The sequence below is a fragment of the Centropristis striata genome, chromosome 3 (genome assembly GCF_030273125.1).
Source record: "Centropristis striata isolate RG_2023a ecotype Rhode Island chromosome 3, C.striata_1.0, whole genome shotgun sequence".
Lineage (NCBI taxonomy): Eukaryota > Metazoa > Chordata > Actinopteri > Perciformes > Serranidae > Centropristis > Centropristis striata.
In genome coordinates this window covers 21314056-21333146 of record NC_081519.1, presented here as the reverse complement: position 1 = coordinate 21333146, position 19091 = coordinate 21314056, and the positions used below count along the sequence as shown (strand labels likewise).

Genomic DNA, 19091 nt, shown 5'->3' with positions numbered 1-19091 from the left:
GACAATTTATTGGATGTTTATCATCGGTTATCATCCCATAAGCATGGGTGAGTAGAGGCATGCTTTACCTTCTAGCAGGTCCAGTAGGTTGTTATCAGCTCATTCAATGTGCTGCCATACAAACATGTTTTGTTGGTGGCACCCTTGAGTGGCAATTGTAATTATGAACAACACCAAGGCAGAAGTTACGTTATGGATTGTGAAAGCAAAGGGGGAGCAAGGGAATGTAGTATAAAGTATAGAGACCGGCATTCTTGTCCCATATGAAACTAATAGAAAACAATGCTATTTGAAGCAATGTCGCTTAACTGCAGTGTGTCATGTCTTTATGTAACCAATTTAACCATGTCACTTACATTAGATACAATGTCCTCGTAACAACTCTCACTTTTGGTATTCAGATGCCATATAAGGCTGATAAGGCCTGACGACGGCTGGATGATGGCCGTTTTTTGCTCTTATCTTAGAGAAGTAGTTTTGTAGCCTAAACCAAATGGAACTGCTGCCTTTTTTGGTGCCAAAACAAAAACAATAATTAAAGTGAAATGTAACAAAACAACTACCAGGCATTGAATGGGCTGATTACAACCTACTAGAAGGTAGAGTAGGCCCCCACTTTTCCATGGGATGATAAACACCTAGCATTAAATTCCATTTAGACTCACTCTACACCCTCAAAAATCTACTCAAAACCCACCTTTTCAAAATAGCTTACAAGACCTGAACTCATAATGTCTCATCTCTGTTTAGTTTTTGTTTTTTTCTTCTGCATTTTGTGTTTGTGTGTGTCTCAATCCTGTTATATTAAGCGACTTTGAGTACCTTTTAAAAGCGCTATAAAATCTAATGTATTATTATTATTATTATTTTTATTATTATTATTATTATTATTATTAATAATAATAATAATAATAATAATAATAATAGTGGAATGATTTCAAGATCAGCTGGATTAAAATACATTTCTAGCCAAGAGAAAGACACGGTAGATAGACACATACAGTGAACAGTTACCTGGATTACTTTTGATATTGCAAAAAAAGTTCAAATTTGATGATTGTGGGCCATGATGTGATTTTTAAATTATTTCTAAATCAACATATGGATGTTTGCCCTGAATATGCATATGATAACTTTATCCCTGGGAAGATCTAATGGATACACTGGATTACTGTCAACAAATCCCACGACCAAGAAATTACGTTAGTCTGTCTCTCAATACATCTTCACTTCCTTGTCTGTGGTTCATAACCACAGCCCCAACCAGAGGCCTACAAGTAGATATTACAGGGCAAAAAAAAATCCTTAAACTGTGATGTTAAGCAGATGTTACTAAAACAGAATAAATACTGTACTTGTTGGAGACTATTTTCATCAGTTGATTAATACACATTCAAAATACTCCTGAGTATATTCAGCAGTGTAGTGGTTATGGACTGACTAAAAATAAAACAAACTGCCAGTGTTCATCATAATAAAGAAACATGTCACCCAGTGTAACAGTGTGGCTCATTGATGTGTGTTTAATAGGTTTGAGACAACAATGGAGCTCTATGGCACACAGGAAGAAGATAAATCAGCATTTGGAAAGACAGAAAGCACTTAGTAGCAGGATCAACTTATGTTGTTTTTGATATTGTCATGGGATTTGTTGGCAACAAGAAAAATCTAATAATAAAACAAGTTTTGTGTCTGTCTATCTGTCTGTCCTTCGTATATCTTGAGAACCGTTCATCTGATCTAATTCATAATTGGTAGATGTAAAGCTTAGGATCCAAGGACCTGCAGTGTTGGTGCAATTTGAACACATGGCACATTTAATATGAATAAACTCTGACATTACTTAAACACTAATAATATCACTGCTGGTGAATTACCTTCGCGAACTAAATCCATGCTCTACTTTAAAACTGTAGCCTACACCTATTTGGAAATTTATATCTCTGCTAAGTATATTTCACCAAGGTTTTTGATAACTCACAATTTGGGTTTGTTTTTCAAGGGTGGATTTAGTGATTTGGGTGCCTCAGGTTTTGCTTTACTTTTCATCCTTTTTCTAATTGGGAATGTTGGTGGAAGTACTGACAACTTTATTTCTAACCCTCTTAACCCCATCACCTGCTGTCAAAAGCTGTTTTCTTTAAAACATTACCAAAAAATACACTGTAAAAAGAAACATTATTGACGAAATTTGAACTTTCTGACGGTCCTTGAATCGCTCATTGGTTATGAAAGTTCTCATTGGAAAAAGGAACCAAAACAAAGCTTAAATTGTGATATTTGTTTCAAAATCACTTTTGTATGGTGGCCCTGAGAGCTCACAGCGCTGCAACTTATGAAAACACATGCAAATACACAAATCACAAGCAAATTAAGAAAACATCTTCATCAATTTGACAACACAAGCACAGCATTTAGAAAATGTGCTGCAAAGACCACGACAACACAATAAGAAAAGGCGCTGCAAATAGACCACAGCACAACAGAAGTGTTTACAGAGGAAGTGATTAAAAGTGATGCACATATCTGGACATGCTTGTGATATTATCGCATTATTTCAAGATAATGATAATTTCACGTGAGCACGCTAGCGATAGCCCGTATCAATCATATTGCCGTTAAACACATTAAATAAATTAAATATTTGATGTCTAAAATATTACAACAATATACACAACAACACTTCTGTTGCCGTGGTCTTTGCAGCGCTTTTTCTAAATGCTGTGCTTGTGTTGTCAAATTGATGAAGATGTTTTCTCAATTTGCTTGTGTTTTGTGTATTTGCATGTGTCTTCTTAAGTTGCAGCGCTGTGAGCTCTCAGGGCAACCATACTTTTGTCTCATTTAAAACATTCAAAAATAAACCGTGAGAAGAACGGTCATGTAACAATTATTCACCGAAGATCGAACAGAACTGCAGGCTGTTTACACAGAGTGGAGAGGAGTGGCCAGGAGAAGCTGTAGTTATATTTTTTTATTGCAGTGAAATACAAGGCCAGGTAAAAGGTGAGTGTGCGAGTTTAATGTGGAGCTTTTCATTCTAATATGATGCTGCATAGTTTAATGAATAACATCAAGTGAATGTAGTAGTACAATGCCTTCCACTGAAATACACAGTACACATTTGAGTTGCATAATTGAAGTGCTTTAGGGGGCTTCTATAAGTTATTTCAGGGCACAATGAGTAAGAACATAATTCAATATTTTTCATATCCAATACATCTATTGCTGTTTGGGGTTTATACAATTACCAGGCTTATTCTTTGTTTTGCTGATTGAAGCAGTTTAAGCTGTGCAGTTGGAATAAGCATTACCTTGAAGAGCTACACTTTAATGCATTAGTAACAAATCACTTACTTTAATTGTTTCTACTTTTAATGAAGTCTTATTCTGAAAGCAGGGTAGTATTGCTACTTCTACTTAAGAAACACTTCTTCCACCACTGCACTCAGGTGCTCTCGCTTAATGGATGTGGACGAGTCTGTGCCCACATAAACGTATTAATCAGTCTTCCAAGTTTAAAGTATCACTCATTGGTTGGAAATAACGTGAACATTCTGCATTATGTTGCAGGATTTATGGGTATTTAAGTTTTCCAATCGTTCACTCTTATTGGCACTCAGATCCGCCAACATGTGAGAGGGATTGTTTAAGATCAGATGGAGATATTTGCCAGTGGTAGGTTGTCTAAAAATGAAGGATGCTGAAATTGTCTGCCGTATAAAAGCGAGCAGCATGGATGGGGAGGAACAGATGACAGTAATGCTCACCGGTAGAGGGGCGGTGGGCTTCCCTGGGCTTCACAGCTGAACACCACCTCCCTGTTCTTCTCCACAGTCTCCACAGGATACACGATGCTGCCAGGCTGCTTGGTAAAGACAGGACTCTGCAGGACACTGCTCTCTGTAGGACAACAAGGAGACACGACATTACTTTAAATTTATATACCGGCCAATTAGTCAGTGGCAGAAACAGGTGTATGCTGCTTTAAGTGTTCAGGAGGGCAAAAACCACAGGCAGACAACACATATCAATTTGAACTGGCTGTCAGGACACCGCAGCACTAACAAGAATGATTCGAAGTGAGACGTGTCTTCAGCAGCTATTTAGCTGGTAATAGGATATAGAGCCTGATTAATGTTAAACAATTGTCTGGAAAAATGCCTTCATTTACTTCTGTCAACCTGCTTTTATTTGTTCATTTATTTATTTGCCCAGTGATGCTGGGATTATGTGTCCATGTAGAGGTGTAATCAGCTGCTTTCATGTGCTGAGAGCTCTTTGTTGTAAATGACACAACTCCATTAAGGTGCCATTAAGGCTTCTTATGCATGGCTTTACAAAGTATCAATGACACTTTAAAGATAAGCAAAATGAAGAAACTTAATCAGTCTTTTCTCTTTGGCATAGATTAACTGTTTTTATTCTTTTAATCAGACAGATTTACTGCTTTCTGTTATCACTTTGTTTTCTTTATTCATAATAATTGGCCTTTTTGGCATTTATGGACTCATCCAGTTGAAAGTAAACATAGATCTTAGATTTTACTTTGACAATCTTAAATCTAAAAAGGGTAAAAAAAGAAGTACAAGAAGACAAAGAAGAATACAAATCAAAATAAATGTAACTCGGAGTCCCACAACCCACCTCAAGTTTTAAAAGGCATGTATTCTTCGAAAGAATTGCCAAAATTACGCAATGTATCATAGTCAGAAACTGTGAAAACGGAAGTGTGATGCTTCTATCAGAAAAAAAAGAGTCCAAATCCAAGATTAAAATTGTTATATTTGATCATAAACTCTTAACTTCAGGGTTTAATTTAAAATGTTGAAAAAAATTAAAGGGTTTGAACTAAACAAATCTTGTAAAAATCATTACATTTTGCACACCTTAGTGCAACTGAGAGGCCATGTATCATGTCATGTTATAGAAATTCAGGAAACATCGGAATGAACTGCAGGATTTTTTCACAGAGCAGAGAGGAGAGGACAAGAGAAGATTGTAAAAATGTTAATCGTTCAATATGTACGTTTTTTTTTTTTTTTTTACAATATTAGTTACACAAATATATGGTATATATATATTTGGAAAATGTTAATTGTAAATTCCATATTTTCCATTTTTTGTGATATATATATATTTTATAATGTTTGTATGTTTACGATTCCTCACATTATAATTGTATAATACTACATGTAATACATTTTTTGGTTATCCCTACTTCCAGCCATGATTGTGCTGTTTCCAGAGAGCTGCATGACTTATATATTACAGTGAAAAACAAGGCCACAGTGAGTAAAATGTGACAGGAGCAAAAAACGCCCTGCTTGGGTTTCAGTGGGTTTAAAAGCATTTTTCACTTTCGAGGTTTGCCGACATTCCTCTTGAAAACCGAACAGCAGTGTTGATGGTACACTACTTGAGAGAGCTTCATTGAGGATTTAAAAAAAAAGAAAAAGAAAGGATTCCACAATGTAACTGTGATTTTATTTGCACACAAGTTTCAGTGGTAGTATGTAAGGAAATCCAAAAATATTTCCTTTTTTTCTCTTATCAGTAGTGCTGTATCTGAGGTGTGGGGTTGGGAAGGGTAACGTGTAAATGTGCGAGAGGAGAGATTATTAAATTGCAACAAAGACAAGAAGAAAAAGAGTAGTAAAAAAAATCAACGGACAATATGTGCGTCATATAAATTTCAATAGAAGACAATGGGTGACAGAACTGTACTGTGAGCACACCTTTACTGTGGAGGATTACAACAATTTCAGTGAAATTAAATGAGATAAGATTAAACTTGAGAGTGTGATACTGAGACAACAAAATGCAGTTTAGCATCCAAGTGCAAAAAGCAGTCAAGTGCAGAAATCAGGCAACACTTAGTGAATGTGGTCCAGATGAGGTCTCAGTCTACGGTAAAGACCAGGAGTGACTGCTGCTCTGACTGTGTGTGGGTAATGAGCTCCAGAGCCTTCACACAGTACAGCTGAACCATGTTCTCAAAGTGTGGGGGTTAGGATTGGATGATGTCATTAATATATTATAGGAACAGGAAGTCTTATTATTTTATCCCTTAACATTTCCTTATTGAGTTTCCATGCTTGTCCAAGTGTAGCAGTCTTCATGACATCTCTCCTGACCAGGAGGTTACTTGTAGAAAATGAGTGTGAGCTGTGACAGGAGGAGGACTTCACATTGAGTTGGACAGCTGCTAACATCATATTCGGGCAGATACAGTACTGTACCCTGCATGTGCATCATGTCAAATATAACATTATAAGACAGGGTGCTGCAGGAAGTGTTTCAGGAGCTCTGTGACATCACTGTCACACTGCGGCTATATTCAGTAAAATCTACAGAGCTCCACTGTATAGATTGGTATTTAAGGTGATTGATTTCATTCATTTTGAGTTCCTCTTTGATTTTTTTTACATTGTATGTGTCCAAGTGTATTTACTGAGGGAACTTACAGTTAATAACTGTGAATTAAGACAATGAGAAGTTTAAGAGACGACCTATCGATTACATGGATGATTAATTCAATCAATCAGTTGCTCATTTCGATAACATAATAATTTACTTAAATTCGTCATTTGAATTGGTAGTGTCATTGCATACTTTATATATCTGTGTGTGTGCACGTGTGTGTTTGTGTGTACATAATAAACTACTGAAACTAGTAACTGTTCTTCTGCCATAATAGCAATTATTTGTTAGTTTTATACTGTAATTAAACACCATCTGATCACATTAGGAGTATTTGTATAAATTATTGCTATTTATTAACACAGTTTAAGAGAAGTTTCTGCATGCCATGTTAAAAGTTACAGTGTTGCCAGATTGGTTTGATGTTTTCCAGCTCAATAAGTGCTAAAAATCTGCCCCAATTGATAAAAAGCCGCCCACGGATAATAAACAATGCAAACAGTGTACTGTACAAGACAACCGAACTGTCTTCAATGCAATGATAAAATGTCTGCCCTCTGCCCTAAAAAAAAAAAGAATATTTGATGTAACAAGTCCTACACCTTTTTTTTTGCTGTCACCATACACAGTCTTTTCATGTAAGATTGCTTCTATTTCTTTTTCACTGTGACATATCTTTAATGTGCAGCGGGCATGTTATTTCAATAGCTTTTTGTTTACATTCCTGAAGTGTTTGAGCTTGCTAATAATCTTGTTAAATTAGTAGTTTGTAATAAGTTACTGAAACGTCTTGCAAATCCCTCACTTGTTGCTGCCTATTTTATCCTCTGTTATAATATATATGGTCTGTTTCTTTCCATCATGTAATTTTAGCTTGTTAATTTGCCTTCAGCAACAAGTCCAGTGAGCTCTCTTTGTGTTATCAGTGATTTAAACAAGAGGGAAATGCTGTTGACCTATATATATTTTACTTTTTCTTCCAATACAAATCCCGCCCACCTCTTGGAAACCTGCCCAAATTCTGTCTAGCCGCCCAAGCCCATTTTTGCCCGCACAACACAACTCAAATCAGCACACTTGTGCGGGAAACCGCCCAATCTGGGAACACTGCTGAGTAATCCTGCCCTAACCACCAAACTCCTCGCATTTTCCCATGAATAATGGGGCATTTTATTTATTTATTGTTTTGTATATGACCTTTGAACAAGTGGCAAAATTAATTTATTTCATTTCTTTTCCTAAGTAGCCTAATTTATTCAGTCTTAAACCATTCAACTGAACTCTGATAACGGGGGGCTGGAGCCAATCCTGCAGGAACCAGAGAGAACCTACGCTGACAAGGGGAGAACATGCAAACTCCACACAGGAGAGCCACAGGCCAGATTCAAACCTTCAACCCTCTTGCTGTGAGGGGATATTGCTAACCAACAAGTAGGTCTTATTTTGAAGTAGAAAGCTGCTGTAAGTCACTTCCCCGACACTTTTGGTTCGTTGTCTGTCTGTATACTTTGCACATTTAAAACCAGAGCTGAATATCTCTACACCTGCTGTACAACTGTCCTTTACAGGCTGTGGATGATCAGTCCTGGCACTGTTGTCAGGTCAAAACTTTCTATGGACGATCTCTGTGTTCCCTCATATTTAGATCCTCCTGTATCGCCTCCTTTAAGGTCAGAACTTCAACCTGCACACATCCACTAAACAAAACGCGAAACCTTGGATTACATTCAAACACAATACTAGGTGGAACAAAAGTCTGTTATCCACACTGCCTCCACAATGGAGATCACAACTGGTAATTTTGTCTTCAAAGAACAGAAAGTTTTCAGCAGCAGGAAGCTTGGGTATTGTGTTGTGAAAGTATAGTGACAGATCTATGCAGAACTGTGTAGGATGACATGCACAGGGTAATGCATAATTCAAAGAACAGCTCAATAGGCAATCCAATTCAAGAAAATGTCTCCTTACACACCTCACATTTTCACAGCTTCCAATCCCCCAGAAGAATTCAAACATCAGGCTTAATTCCAGTACGGGGTAAGCTTTCTTTTTTATGCAAAACGAAACATTTAAAGGTATCACCTTGGACAATCTGCATAAATCTGGAGGGTGATATCATAAGGGAACAAGGTTCCAGTAAAAACACCAAGGAATGGATGTGTATGTATGTAGATTGGACCATTGATGCTGCCAGAGATAATGCCATTAGATATAGCCTGCTGGATTGATCACACAATAGATTCTGTATTTTAAATTTTAATCATGACTGGAGAGAGCTGCTCAGAAATGCCTGTCATCCATGAAGCAACATCCTTCTGAAAGAGGATTTAAAACAATTCAGCGACATTCTTTTTTTCCTTCTAATTATTTCTGGCATGTGTTAGTTGTTTCCCCGTTCATCCAGTAAGTAATGACTTCGCTCGTTCAAGGACGCAACAAATCTTATCTGTCTGACAACTCTTCAATATTTTGGTTACAAACAGCCCACTGTGCTGTCTGTAACCCCATAAATTCCTGGGGAAAATAATAATTGAGTGTGTGTTCATGGCCAGAATGCAACTGCGCCCCATTCGTGGCAAAAGATAATATTGACTGGCCCACAATAGCAGCATGGTCTCACTGCTAGTCAAGAGCTTTCCAACTGAAATGCACTTAACAAACCTCGTTGTGTATCCACTGTCAGCCAGAAGAATACTTTTACTTTTATTTGAAGTGAATAATACAAAAGAGGTAGAATTGGGGATGGAGGTGCCAAAAAAAGAAAAAAAAAGAAAAAAGAAGCCAATGTCCCCAACAGGCTCCAATGGTCCCATTAATCCACACCTGTCAGAATATAAAAACAATGCTCTGTGTCAGTTGATAAAGTGACAGAAATTCTACATCACTCAATTTTATATTCTGTGAAGATTAATATATTTATTGCTCATAAATCATCAGAGCTAAACTGTGAATTTATCTGTGAAATCATCTCCACAGACATGGCCGGCCTATTTATTGTGTTTATATGCCAAATCAGATAAATCATGTGCTAAATAAACATTAGCAAATATACTATATATTTTTACACACACAGTTTCGATTATGAGGCATATTTATCTTAATCCAGTCAACACCAGGCTTTATGCTCAATTTTTGCTCTTGTTGCTGGCTCGCATTTTTCAAGGCAGAGCGACAGTAGAGCTGGCTGCAGACACAGCAGGGCAGAACACTACCGCAACTATTTATGTTGATTTAAAAATCATTTATTATTATAATATTGGCTAAACTGATTTATTCTCTGTCTAGTTGAAGTATGCAAAAATAACACAACTAAATTCAAAATAAAACAAAGGTAACTTTCATTTTACAGGTCCACAACTGTCATGGTAATTAGGTCATAGTTAATTAACAAGAAACATTTCTACATTTATTTTACAATGAATAATCCCATCATAATTAGTTAAAAAATACCCCAACATGACTTAAAATGAGAACATAAGAAACAGTTGGTAATATCTTTAATACCTTTAATATGAAGCTGATGAAAAGGCATGATTATAAAAGCTTTAGGCCTTCCAGTAATTAGATAATTTTTAAAATGTCTTCAAATTTCTAGGAAATTACAACCACATAATAGTATATTGTTCTACCAAGTGATGGCATAATTAAGCTCACATGCAAATTTAGAGGAAAAGTATACCTTTGTAGTTAGGATTACATTCTTTTTCATGGACATTATAACATATAGTTTTGATATTTAGCAAGAACAGGGCTCTAAATTGGCCTTACCATCAACTGTTTACAAGCATGATGTTACAAAAAAAAACAAAAAACATGACATTCTGTTTATATTTATTAGTGTTCTTCCCTTTTATTCAGATTGATATATCTTCCAGGAATCAGATCAGTTATTTTAATATATATATATATATATATATATATATATATATATATATATATATATATATATATATATATATATATATATATATAAAATATATATAAATATAATAAATAATAATATAATATAATAAATATATTAAAAGGTTACATATTTTTATCTTCTTTTGTTAGGCCTATTTATTCATTACATTCAGTGTCTTCGGCTTTTAAAGACTTATATTAAAAACATTTATCAAAGTTTCTGCAACCCCCCCCCCCCCCCCCCCCCCCCCCCCATTTTGCTGTGACCTAATATACAGACAACAATTGTTTATCCCACATTATTTATTCTGTATTAAATTCTGTTTTTTTGCGCTTGTGGTTAGATGCTAAACTGCATTTCATTGCCTCTGTACCTATACTCTGTCCAATGACAATGTTGTCTTCAGTTTATTTGGTAAAAATTATAACACCTCATTGCACAAAATGTTTAAAGATTCTAAAAAAGTTCAACTTTGGTGTGCAGAAAGTCACACAGTTACTTTTTTTGGTAGAAATATTTTGTTTTCCTCCAAAATGTAAAAAGATGTGATATTTTGTGGGTGTTCCCATGAATACCAATGGTATCTGTGTCACTGTGTATGACGAATATTCATACTAAAGTTTGAGAACCATGCAAATTACTGAAGTTTCACGGAGGAGAAACAACAAAACATGAGGGAGAAGCCTTGAAATACATGAGAAACCAAGAAAAACAGGAGTGTTAGCAGCTACGGTACGAGGCTAACCCCAACTTTGTTTTAGTTCTCTGTGAAGAGAAACAAACTTTCCTTTTCTCCAGCTCAGAGGAGGCTGTTTAGCATGTCCTCATGCAGTGGAGCCGTGCAGAACAGAACAGAAGTAGGTCACCATTAAAATCCTAACCCTGTGTTTCTCAAACACTCAGGTAGCTTCAGCAGGCCTCCCAGTAGGCCTCACACACCTGCGACGGGCTGTTTCTCTTCTCACTGTTACAAGCCGATTCATCTGCATGCGCCTCTGTGGGAGAAACATGTCAGCCCAAAGCACCAGGTTAGTGCCACAGGGAATACCTCCAGCACTCTGGAAATTGGCTCTTGCCTACATTATGGTGATATTCAAAGATTTATAAAGCTAAAAAGGGATGAGAAATATGTACAGATGTAAGAAAAGTCTTTGATCTTCATAGTCCTCACTTTTCTCTGTGACAGTCTGAGGATTCTGTCTCTCATCTGAATGTATTATAGTCGACTTCTGTATTTATTTTTGGTACTTTAAACATTTATGGGGTGCTATTCATCTTAAGATGAGGCCTTTTTATACCGCACTTTTTCTACACTCTGTACCCTTTGTGCCTTCTCAAACATTTCACTATCATATCAGCAATCCTTGAATCTCTACAGGAGGCGAGGTTTATGAAAAGAAATGTTCCATGAGTTTGTTCACTGAACACACACTCAAAACTTCCACTTCCACTGAGACATTGTACACCATCAAAAATAAAGGTCCAAGTTTGAACCGAAAGAGGTTCTGATACCATAGGGGAACCTTTTAGGATCCAGAAGAAACCTTTTCTAATTGGTTCTTTAGAGGACCCCTATACATTAAACACATGAAAAGGTTCCATTCTAAAGGACCTAATCGTTATTTAAGGAACATGTTGATAGATTCTGGATGAACCAATATGCTTCCTGCAGAAGTAAACAGATCCCGCTATAGCATCAACACAAAGAACCAATGTTTGTTATCCAAAGAAGAAGGTTATTAAGCATAAAATGTTTCCCCAAAACACTTTGCAAGAACCAGTTTTTCTTAGAGTGTAGGGTCTTTACTACATCATGTTACCATGAATGTCCAGGACAGACAAATTAAGAATCATGACCTCAGTTAGTAAAGTTTAATTAGGTTATCAGGTCGAACCTGCTTTATCTAAGTTGTGCAACATGCACCAAAAGTGTAACAGCACCAGTGCAACAGTCAAACTGAAATAGTATCATTATGGGTCAAATAATAATAGCTGACTTTAGGCATCTGTAACAAAGGTAGTTTATCCAATTCAATTATGTTTTTACTAGGACTCGATTAAAAAAAAAATCTAATTAATTAGAGGCTTTGTAATTAATTAATTAATCGAAATTAATCGCATTTTAATCGCATATAAATATTTGACGTGAGAACAGTGAGAAATCATTTTTTTCACATGGATTTTTAGTATACCATTGAAGGACTGAATACATAAGCTTAAGCAACAAAAATATTGTTTATTTTTTTTCAAGTCCAACAGACCAGTGCAATTTTTACCATTAAGTGTAGCAATAGCATATTTAGAAATATAGTACATTTCAGAAATCCAGGTGGTAGGTAGACCTTCTGTAAACTAGAATACTTTGGTTTTTTAATTCAAACAATCCAATCCGAGCTAGCTACGACACTAGCCGCTAGCTGCTATATGTTTTGCATTGAGGTGATACTTGAGGCTCGATGTGCTGCGGTGATATGTGAATTTCTTGTTGCATAGCAACACAACCATGCTCTTATCAACGCTTCCATCCGTTGGTTTTTTGTAACAAAATGTCCCATCATCCACGGGGCCAACCAAAGCGTCTCATCAGCTTCTTCCTTCATGTTCACTGTGGTTTGTTGTTGTCTGAACTCATGAACGCTAGTTGGTGCTCCAGTATAATCGGTCCGCCTGAAACTCATCCAGTGAGAAACGTTCCACGGTGCAAAAATAAGTGTGATTAAAATGCGTCAATTTTTGTGTAAATAATTCATCTTAATTAACGCGTTAAGGTCCCGGCCGTAGTTTTTATACTAGATGCATTATATGCTGACATTGGCCTAATTCCTGTTTAAATGTTGACCTATTTGTTGCTGCATTTAAAAGGGTTCCACTTGAATTGTACCTATTGGTAATTTTCAGGTTCCTGGTGCCCCAGTTATTATCTTTTTACAATTTTGTTCCACTTCGTTTTACACAACAATGTTGTGGAGAACAATGTTTAGGTTAAGCCTGATGTTTACATGTAACAGATTCATCCCAGTCACCTCCACACAGTGGGCATACAGCATATTAATGAAACATTGGTAATGCTCATAGACTGTGTAAAAATAGATAATGCTTCAGCTTTAATATGTTGTGTACACATATCCTGAGTCAAATATCAAGCATACAACTATCACATTCATAACTAGGCCTAATAAAAAGAGACTTTTGCATTGGCTTTGCTGATCTCCCTTGAGCTGCTTCTTAAAGGGAGCACTGGATCTACACATCACAAATACTTTCTCCTCTGGGCTTTAGGCACATTGACTTTTTTCTTGATTTAATTTACACTTGTTCTTTGTCTGATTGTATTTTGCATTCATTTCTGCTCATTTGATTTTGGGATATATAATTAAAGTTATTGTTCAATAGTTAAATCCGTTTTTTGGCTTTATATTGTTTTGTGAGACTTTTTACCTCATTAGCAGGCTACATTAAAATATTGCAAAACATTGTCTAACATCATTAAAAATTCTCTTTTAAATAATGAAATAATTTATATATCATTCTCAGGATGTTTTCCGAATAAATTGATGATTTGTTTTTCTTCAAGTAAAAGAAAATATTCAGTTGGATATGAGGGATAATGTTTTTCATTACTTATCTAATTCATCTATTTTTATGAATATAAAAAATAAAAAAAAACAGAATCCAATCCAATTCCAAGGATTTTTTCCTCTTCATTAATTTCTTCAAGGTTATGCAAATATTCAGTTTTCATTTGTTTAATTTGTTTTTCATTTGTAATGATATTTATTTATTTATTTGTATTACTATTTCATTTGTATTTCTTTGCTGTTGTTTCTGTTTTGGGATATATATATGTCTATATCTCAGGATTATTAATGTGATAATTATCTGAGATATTTCTTATTTTGGAATTTGCCTTAAAACGTTGTGTTTCTAATAAACTGGGTTACTGTGTCCCACAAGTCCTACTCTGATTTCATATTATTTCATTTTTCCTATCCAAATGTGAAAGAGGTCTGTTAGTTCAATATTTTTCAAAGATTTTTTCAACAGAACACATTACATTGTGTGGTTGAAATGCATCATTGTGTCCATGATACTGTGCAAAAGAACCTACGGCACAAATACTGCCCTGCAAAAACAAGCACTCCTGCGCTCATGGAGCCCCATTCCATCAGTCTGTTCTGCAGCCTTGTGTATACTGGCTCTTTGAAACTAATCCACTGAGGGCTGGCAGGTTTTAATGTCATCCAACAATGCTACAATCAAACAGCTATTCAGATGGTATCAGCATCGATCTTCTAAGAGCTGGAAAAGAGATATTTTTGGACAGACTATGCTCGCTCTCGCTTAAGCTGGCCATAAAGGAGAAGATTAACGGCCTGAAAACGCTTGTGATTTGGCCGTTCTAACCTGTCTTCATGCTTTCAGCCTGACCTGTTTGAAAAGGTTTCGCCACTATTGGAGCCACAATAGAACGTGCACACACATAGACAAGGTGCACAACTATTGTGAGAAAGGGAGAGGACATTTCAGGACATCAGTGTGAGAGTTGGTCATGTGTGAAATGTGAAGTCGCTGGCTGGATGTGTTTTTATTGTCCGCCATGGTTAGGTTAGCAGGAATAGAAAAGTGGTTTGACCTACAAGAAAGAACAAAATGATTCTATTTGTACAATTTGATTAGCACCTTTTATATGTTTAGCATTATTTTTGCAGGAAGATGACTTCAATGAGAAGAAACTCCTGACTCATGCTTTCCTGCATAATCCCTGTAAGTACTATTTGTGCTTTGGAACATAATACTTTGCAAAATCAGTGCTTCCAAACAGACTTTTTGTTTGTTTTGCCCACCACAACTGCTCTTCTGCCAATACTATTAGGCATGCTGTAAATTTATTGTGCATGGTTCGTGAACAGCATGGCACTCTAATGTGGCCATTTTAAAGCCTTACTGCACAGTCTGCACTGCAAACACGGAGCCAATCAACTTTATAGGTAAACACTCTGCACCACCGTGCTCTACATGAAGAGGTTTGTTTAGACAGAAATAAATCATATTTTCTTATTCCGCCATCCTCTAATTACGCTGCATTTGAACAGTATAATTGGGCTGATGTTTTTTCCACTCAGACAGACATGCAGTCACAGTCCTCACTAGGGTGACTGAATCCCCCGGTGAAGTGACAAATGAGCATGCAAGTCATAGCATGTATGATGTAACACCCTGTATAGCATCCAGGCATCAAACAACAAAGAAGAGACCTCGAGTCCACAACAAGTCCTCCACATTAAACAACAGTGTGCCATATGTCTCTGCCCTCAACAATGACAAGTTTTCTGATCCATCAGCTGAACAATATGTTGCAAAAACTCATTATTTAGTTTAGAAAAAGATTACAGTTTGGGTTTTTTAAAAAGCATGTGACATGGTTGTATACGCATGACAACTTGACTATTGGTTTTTGTCATGAACAGCGGTCTCCCAGGTCCTGTGTTTTTTGACTAATCCATCCCCATTACCTCCTCTCTGCCTGGACTTTGTTGCTCTTTATACTATGCCACGTGTTATAATTACTACATCCACTAAAGGTTGCAGCCTAACCACACACATCAATGTCTGACCATAAACACAAGTAGTGCTAAATTATTTTGGGTAACACTTTACAATAACCAACTAAGTAATGTTTATATATTGTTTATAGACCAGTTATTAACCATTTGCAAAGTGCTATACATATTCAATCGTTGAATGTTTTAAAGGTTAAAATGAGTGCAGCTAAAACTATTGATAAACTATTGATTATAATTTAATTGTTTGTAAATGGTAAAGTAACTATAAACTTACATTAATATACCATTTATTTGCCATTTATAAATTATTTAGTTAGTTAAACATTAATAAATTATGTATTTAACATTCTAAATAGTCTATATACGGTTTGTAAATGATGATTTAACATTGATAAACTATCTATTTACCATTTATAAATGAGGGCTATTGTAAAGTGTTACCTTATTTTGTTGTAGTAATGGTGTTACCACAGTAAGTCCCTCTCCAGATATATATATCAAAATATGTAAAAATATGATTTATATGTTGTATAACATAATCATCAAACATTACTCTTTCTCCTTCATTGATAATTTCTGGTCTCTGCCACCACTGCTCACCCTAGGTTGACTGGTGACAGAGCAGTGACTGGAGAGATTCAGCTTTTCCTGTCTGAGCGTCCACACTCAGCTGAAGAGGAGGGCAACCTAAAACAAATATAAGTCGTATAAGGCCTATATTGTCGTTTTTGAGGGGAAACCAGTCGAGGTTTGAATAACTTAGGTTTGGGAATCTTTTGCCAAAATTAAAGTAATAACCTCTTGGTTAAGGTTAGAGGGATAATGTTGTCTAAACCTGACTGTCAGTAGGAAATGGAAAGTGAGCAGCGAACATAACACTACCTCCTCCTTTCCACCCAACACACCAGAGTCATAATTCCTAAATCTTCGTCACTTACATAAACATGTCATTTTTGGAAATTTGCTGAAACGACTTTGTCACCACCTCCATTGCCAGATTTGATTCTCCGTCAGTCATTGATTTTGCTCTTAGAATACAGAGCGTGTCTGCCTTTCTGTAGTGGGATCATTATTGATACTGAAGCATCGTAACTCGCAGTTTTATGGTCGTAGGCAGAGCCCCTTAATGACTTACCCTGCCTTTAGAGCCCCATTAGAGGTCAAAGCCTGCATGCAACACAAGTATGTGTTGAATCTGATAGCAGCATGTGGTCTATCTGATCATCAGATAATCAGGCCGACTTAGAATTGCCTTGCATAATGTACTGTAATAGGGACACACATATGCTGATTTCACAGATAGGGTCTCGACAGCGATGTGGTCCTGAGATTTAATAAACACTGATATGATTATAATGAAAGAAAACTTTAATTAAAATTCACACCTTTAGCATTATGATTAACATGAAGCCTGGGCAAACAGGTAGTGTACGTGCGCCCTTTGGGATGTGGGTAGTAAACCTCTCCTCTCCTGTCCTTCTGCCAGCCTGTGCCAGAAACGTCTCATCACTGTTCTATTCCAGCCACTCAATTAGCACTGCCGTCTCGCTGAAAAACCCCTACAAGCTGTCGGAAAAACTAAAAGAATGGTGTGATGCGCAGCCTCGGTTGTTCCGCAGCCTCGGCATGACAGTCACATAAATCATTCATTTCTTTTGGGTTGCATGAGAGTGAAGCGGAGTCACAAAATTAGCTTTGAAATGGCAAATCCACGTCCAGCACAAACACATGGTGAACACTTTTTGTGACTACAGCAAGGTGATCTCGGCTGATTCTACTCCAAAAGGCCATGAATAAAACATGTATTGATATCCATATCAAAAGGCAAGAGTTGACAAAGCAAAACAAAGCCAAACAAAGATGTTGGGGCAGTGGAAAGTGGAGAGGAGAGTGCTTTCTCTTGAACCTGCTCTGAATCTCTAATACGGCCAATTAGCAAGGGCTTGGCTCTGAGGCCATCTGGGAATGCCCCCCCCCCTTCTTCCCCTCCTTCATCTTGACATAATTGCTCCTCCTGAGGAAGAGCAGGTGAGTGCACCTAGAGACGCCTGCTCCAGGTTAGCAAGACATGTTCTTCAATTTCATGGGCTACAGCTGAGCTCTCACTAATACTGTCATCAAGCAGATCTAATGAAAGCTTTAATAGGCGAGATAACAGTGTTTAAAAATAATGAAAACCTTGGTGAGTCGCATACCTTAAATGGCGGAGTTCTGAGGTCATATTCCAAGGTACAAATTTGCAAAAATGTGACCAATGCTGTGCTGCGGATGAGATGATCACACCCCACCTCACAGTGTAATCTACTCCTAATCAGCAGATAATGAAGTGGGGACAGCTGGGCCAGTTTGGAGGTGCGGGTCGACGCAGACCCAGGGGCAAAGGGGGGGCCACAGAGTCTCTCTGCCTCCCAGCATGGCTCAGCTGGCCCCGGCACCGTCAGGCGCACCGCAGGCTGCTCACCCAGTGGAAAGACAGAGGTCAATGTTCATCCTGTCACTGTAAATTGGCCTGAAGAGATCAGGGCAGCGCTACTGGAAGAGACCTTGACATATAAGGCCATCTGACATGCACGTCAACCTAAGAAATGCCCTTCATGGGCAATGGGCATGATTATGGAGACACAGTAGGAATGCATCATTCTGGATGGCAGTTATTGCAACATCCAGGAGTGCTGGTGCTGCTGTGACAGATGCTACACGTCCTTTAGTTAGTCAACAACATTAGACCACAGAATTGATTGAAGAGAAAATATTAATAGACTGAAGTACAGGCCGGGGTCCTACATACTTTTCTGCATTGACTGAATAGTTTTAAAGCTTTTGAGTATTGAAAAATGTTGTGTCATTCAATGCCTAAGGAGGAAACTTCATCAGTGTTAGTGAGCATGCTGCATGCTTGGTCCAAGGTCTAATAATGCTGCTGATTTGCTCTCTAATGTAACATGTTTCTATAGAGGAATGCAGGAAAATAATAATCTTATGCACAGGCACGTGTGTGTGTGTGTGTGTGTGTGTGTGTTTGTGTGCTTGTGTGTTTGTGTTGCATTTTGAGAGGCTTAAAAACATAACATATTTTTTTTAATTATTTGTATTGAAACAAAGGATAATTCAGATTTTTTTTCCTTGAATGACTGATCCATTATTTTAAATGCTTGCTTGAAGGGTGCTGTTAGGATTTTAAATGTTCTCCCCTGCTTCCA

The 19091-nt window shown here is 37.0% G+C and overlaps 1 protein-coding gene across 1 annotated transcript in view; it reads right to left on the bottom strand.

Moving 5' to 3' along the window:
• Nucleotides 1–19091, bottom strand: part of cntn4 (contactin 4) — a 184832-nt gene that overhangs the window by 126086 nt on the left and 39655 nt on the right. The window contains exon 3 of the mRNA XM_059328618.1: nt 3771–3903. Coding sequence (XP_059184601.1) covers nt 3771–3903 — 133 coding nt within the window. The remainder of the gene's footprint in view (nt 1–3770; nt 3904–19091) is intronic.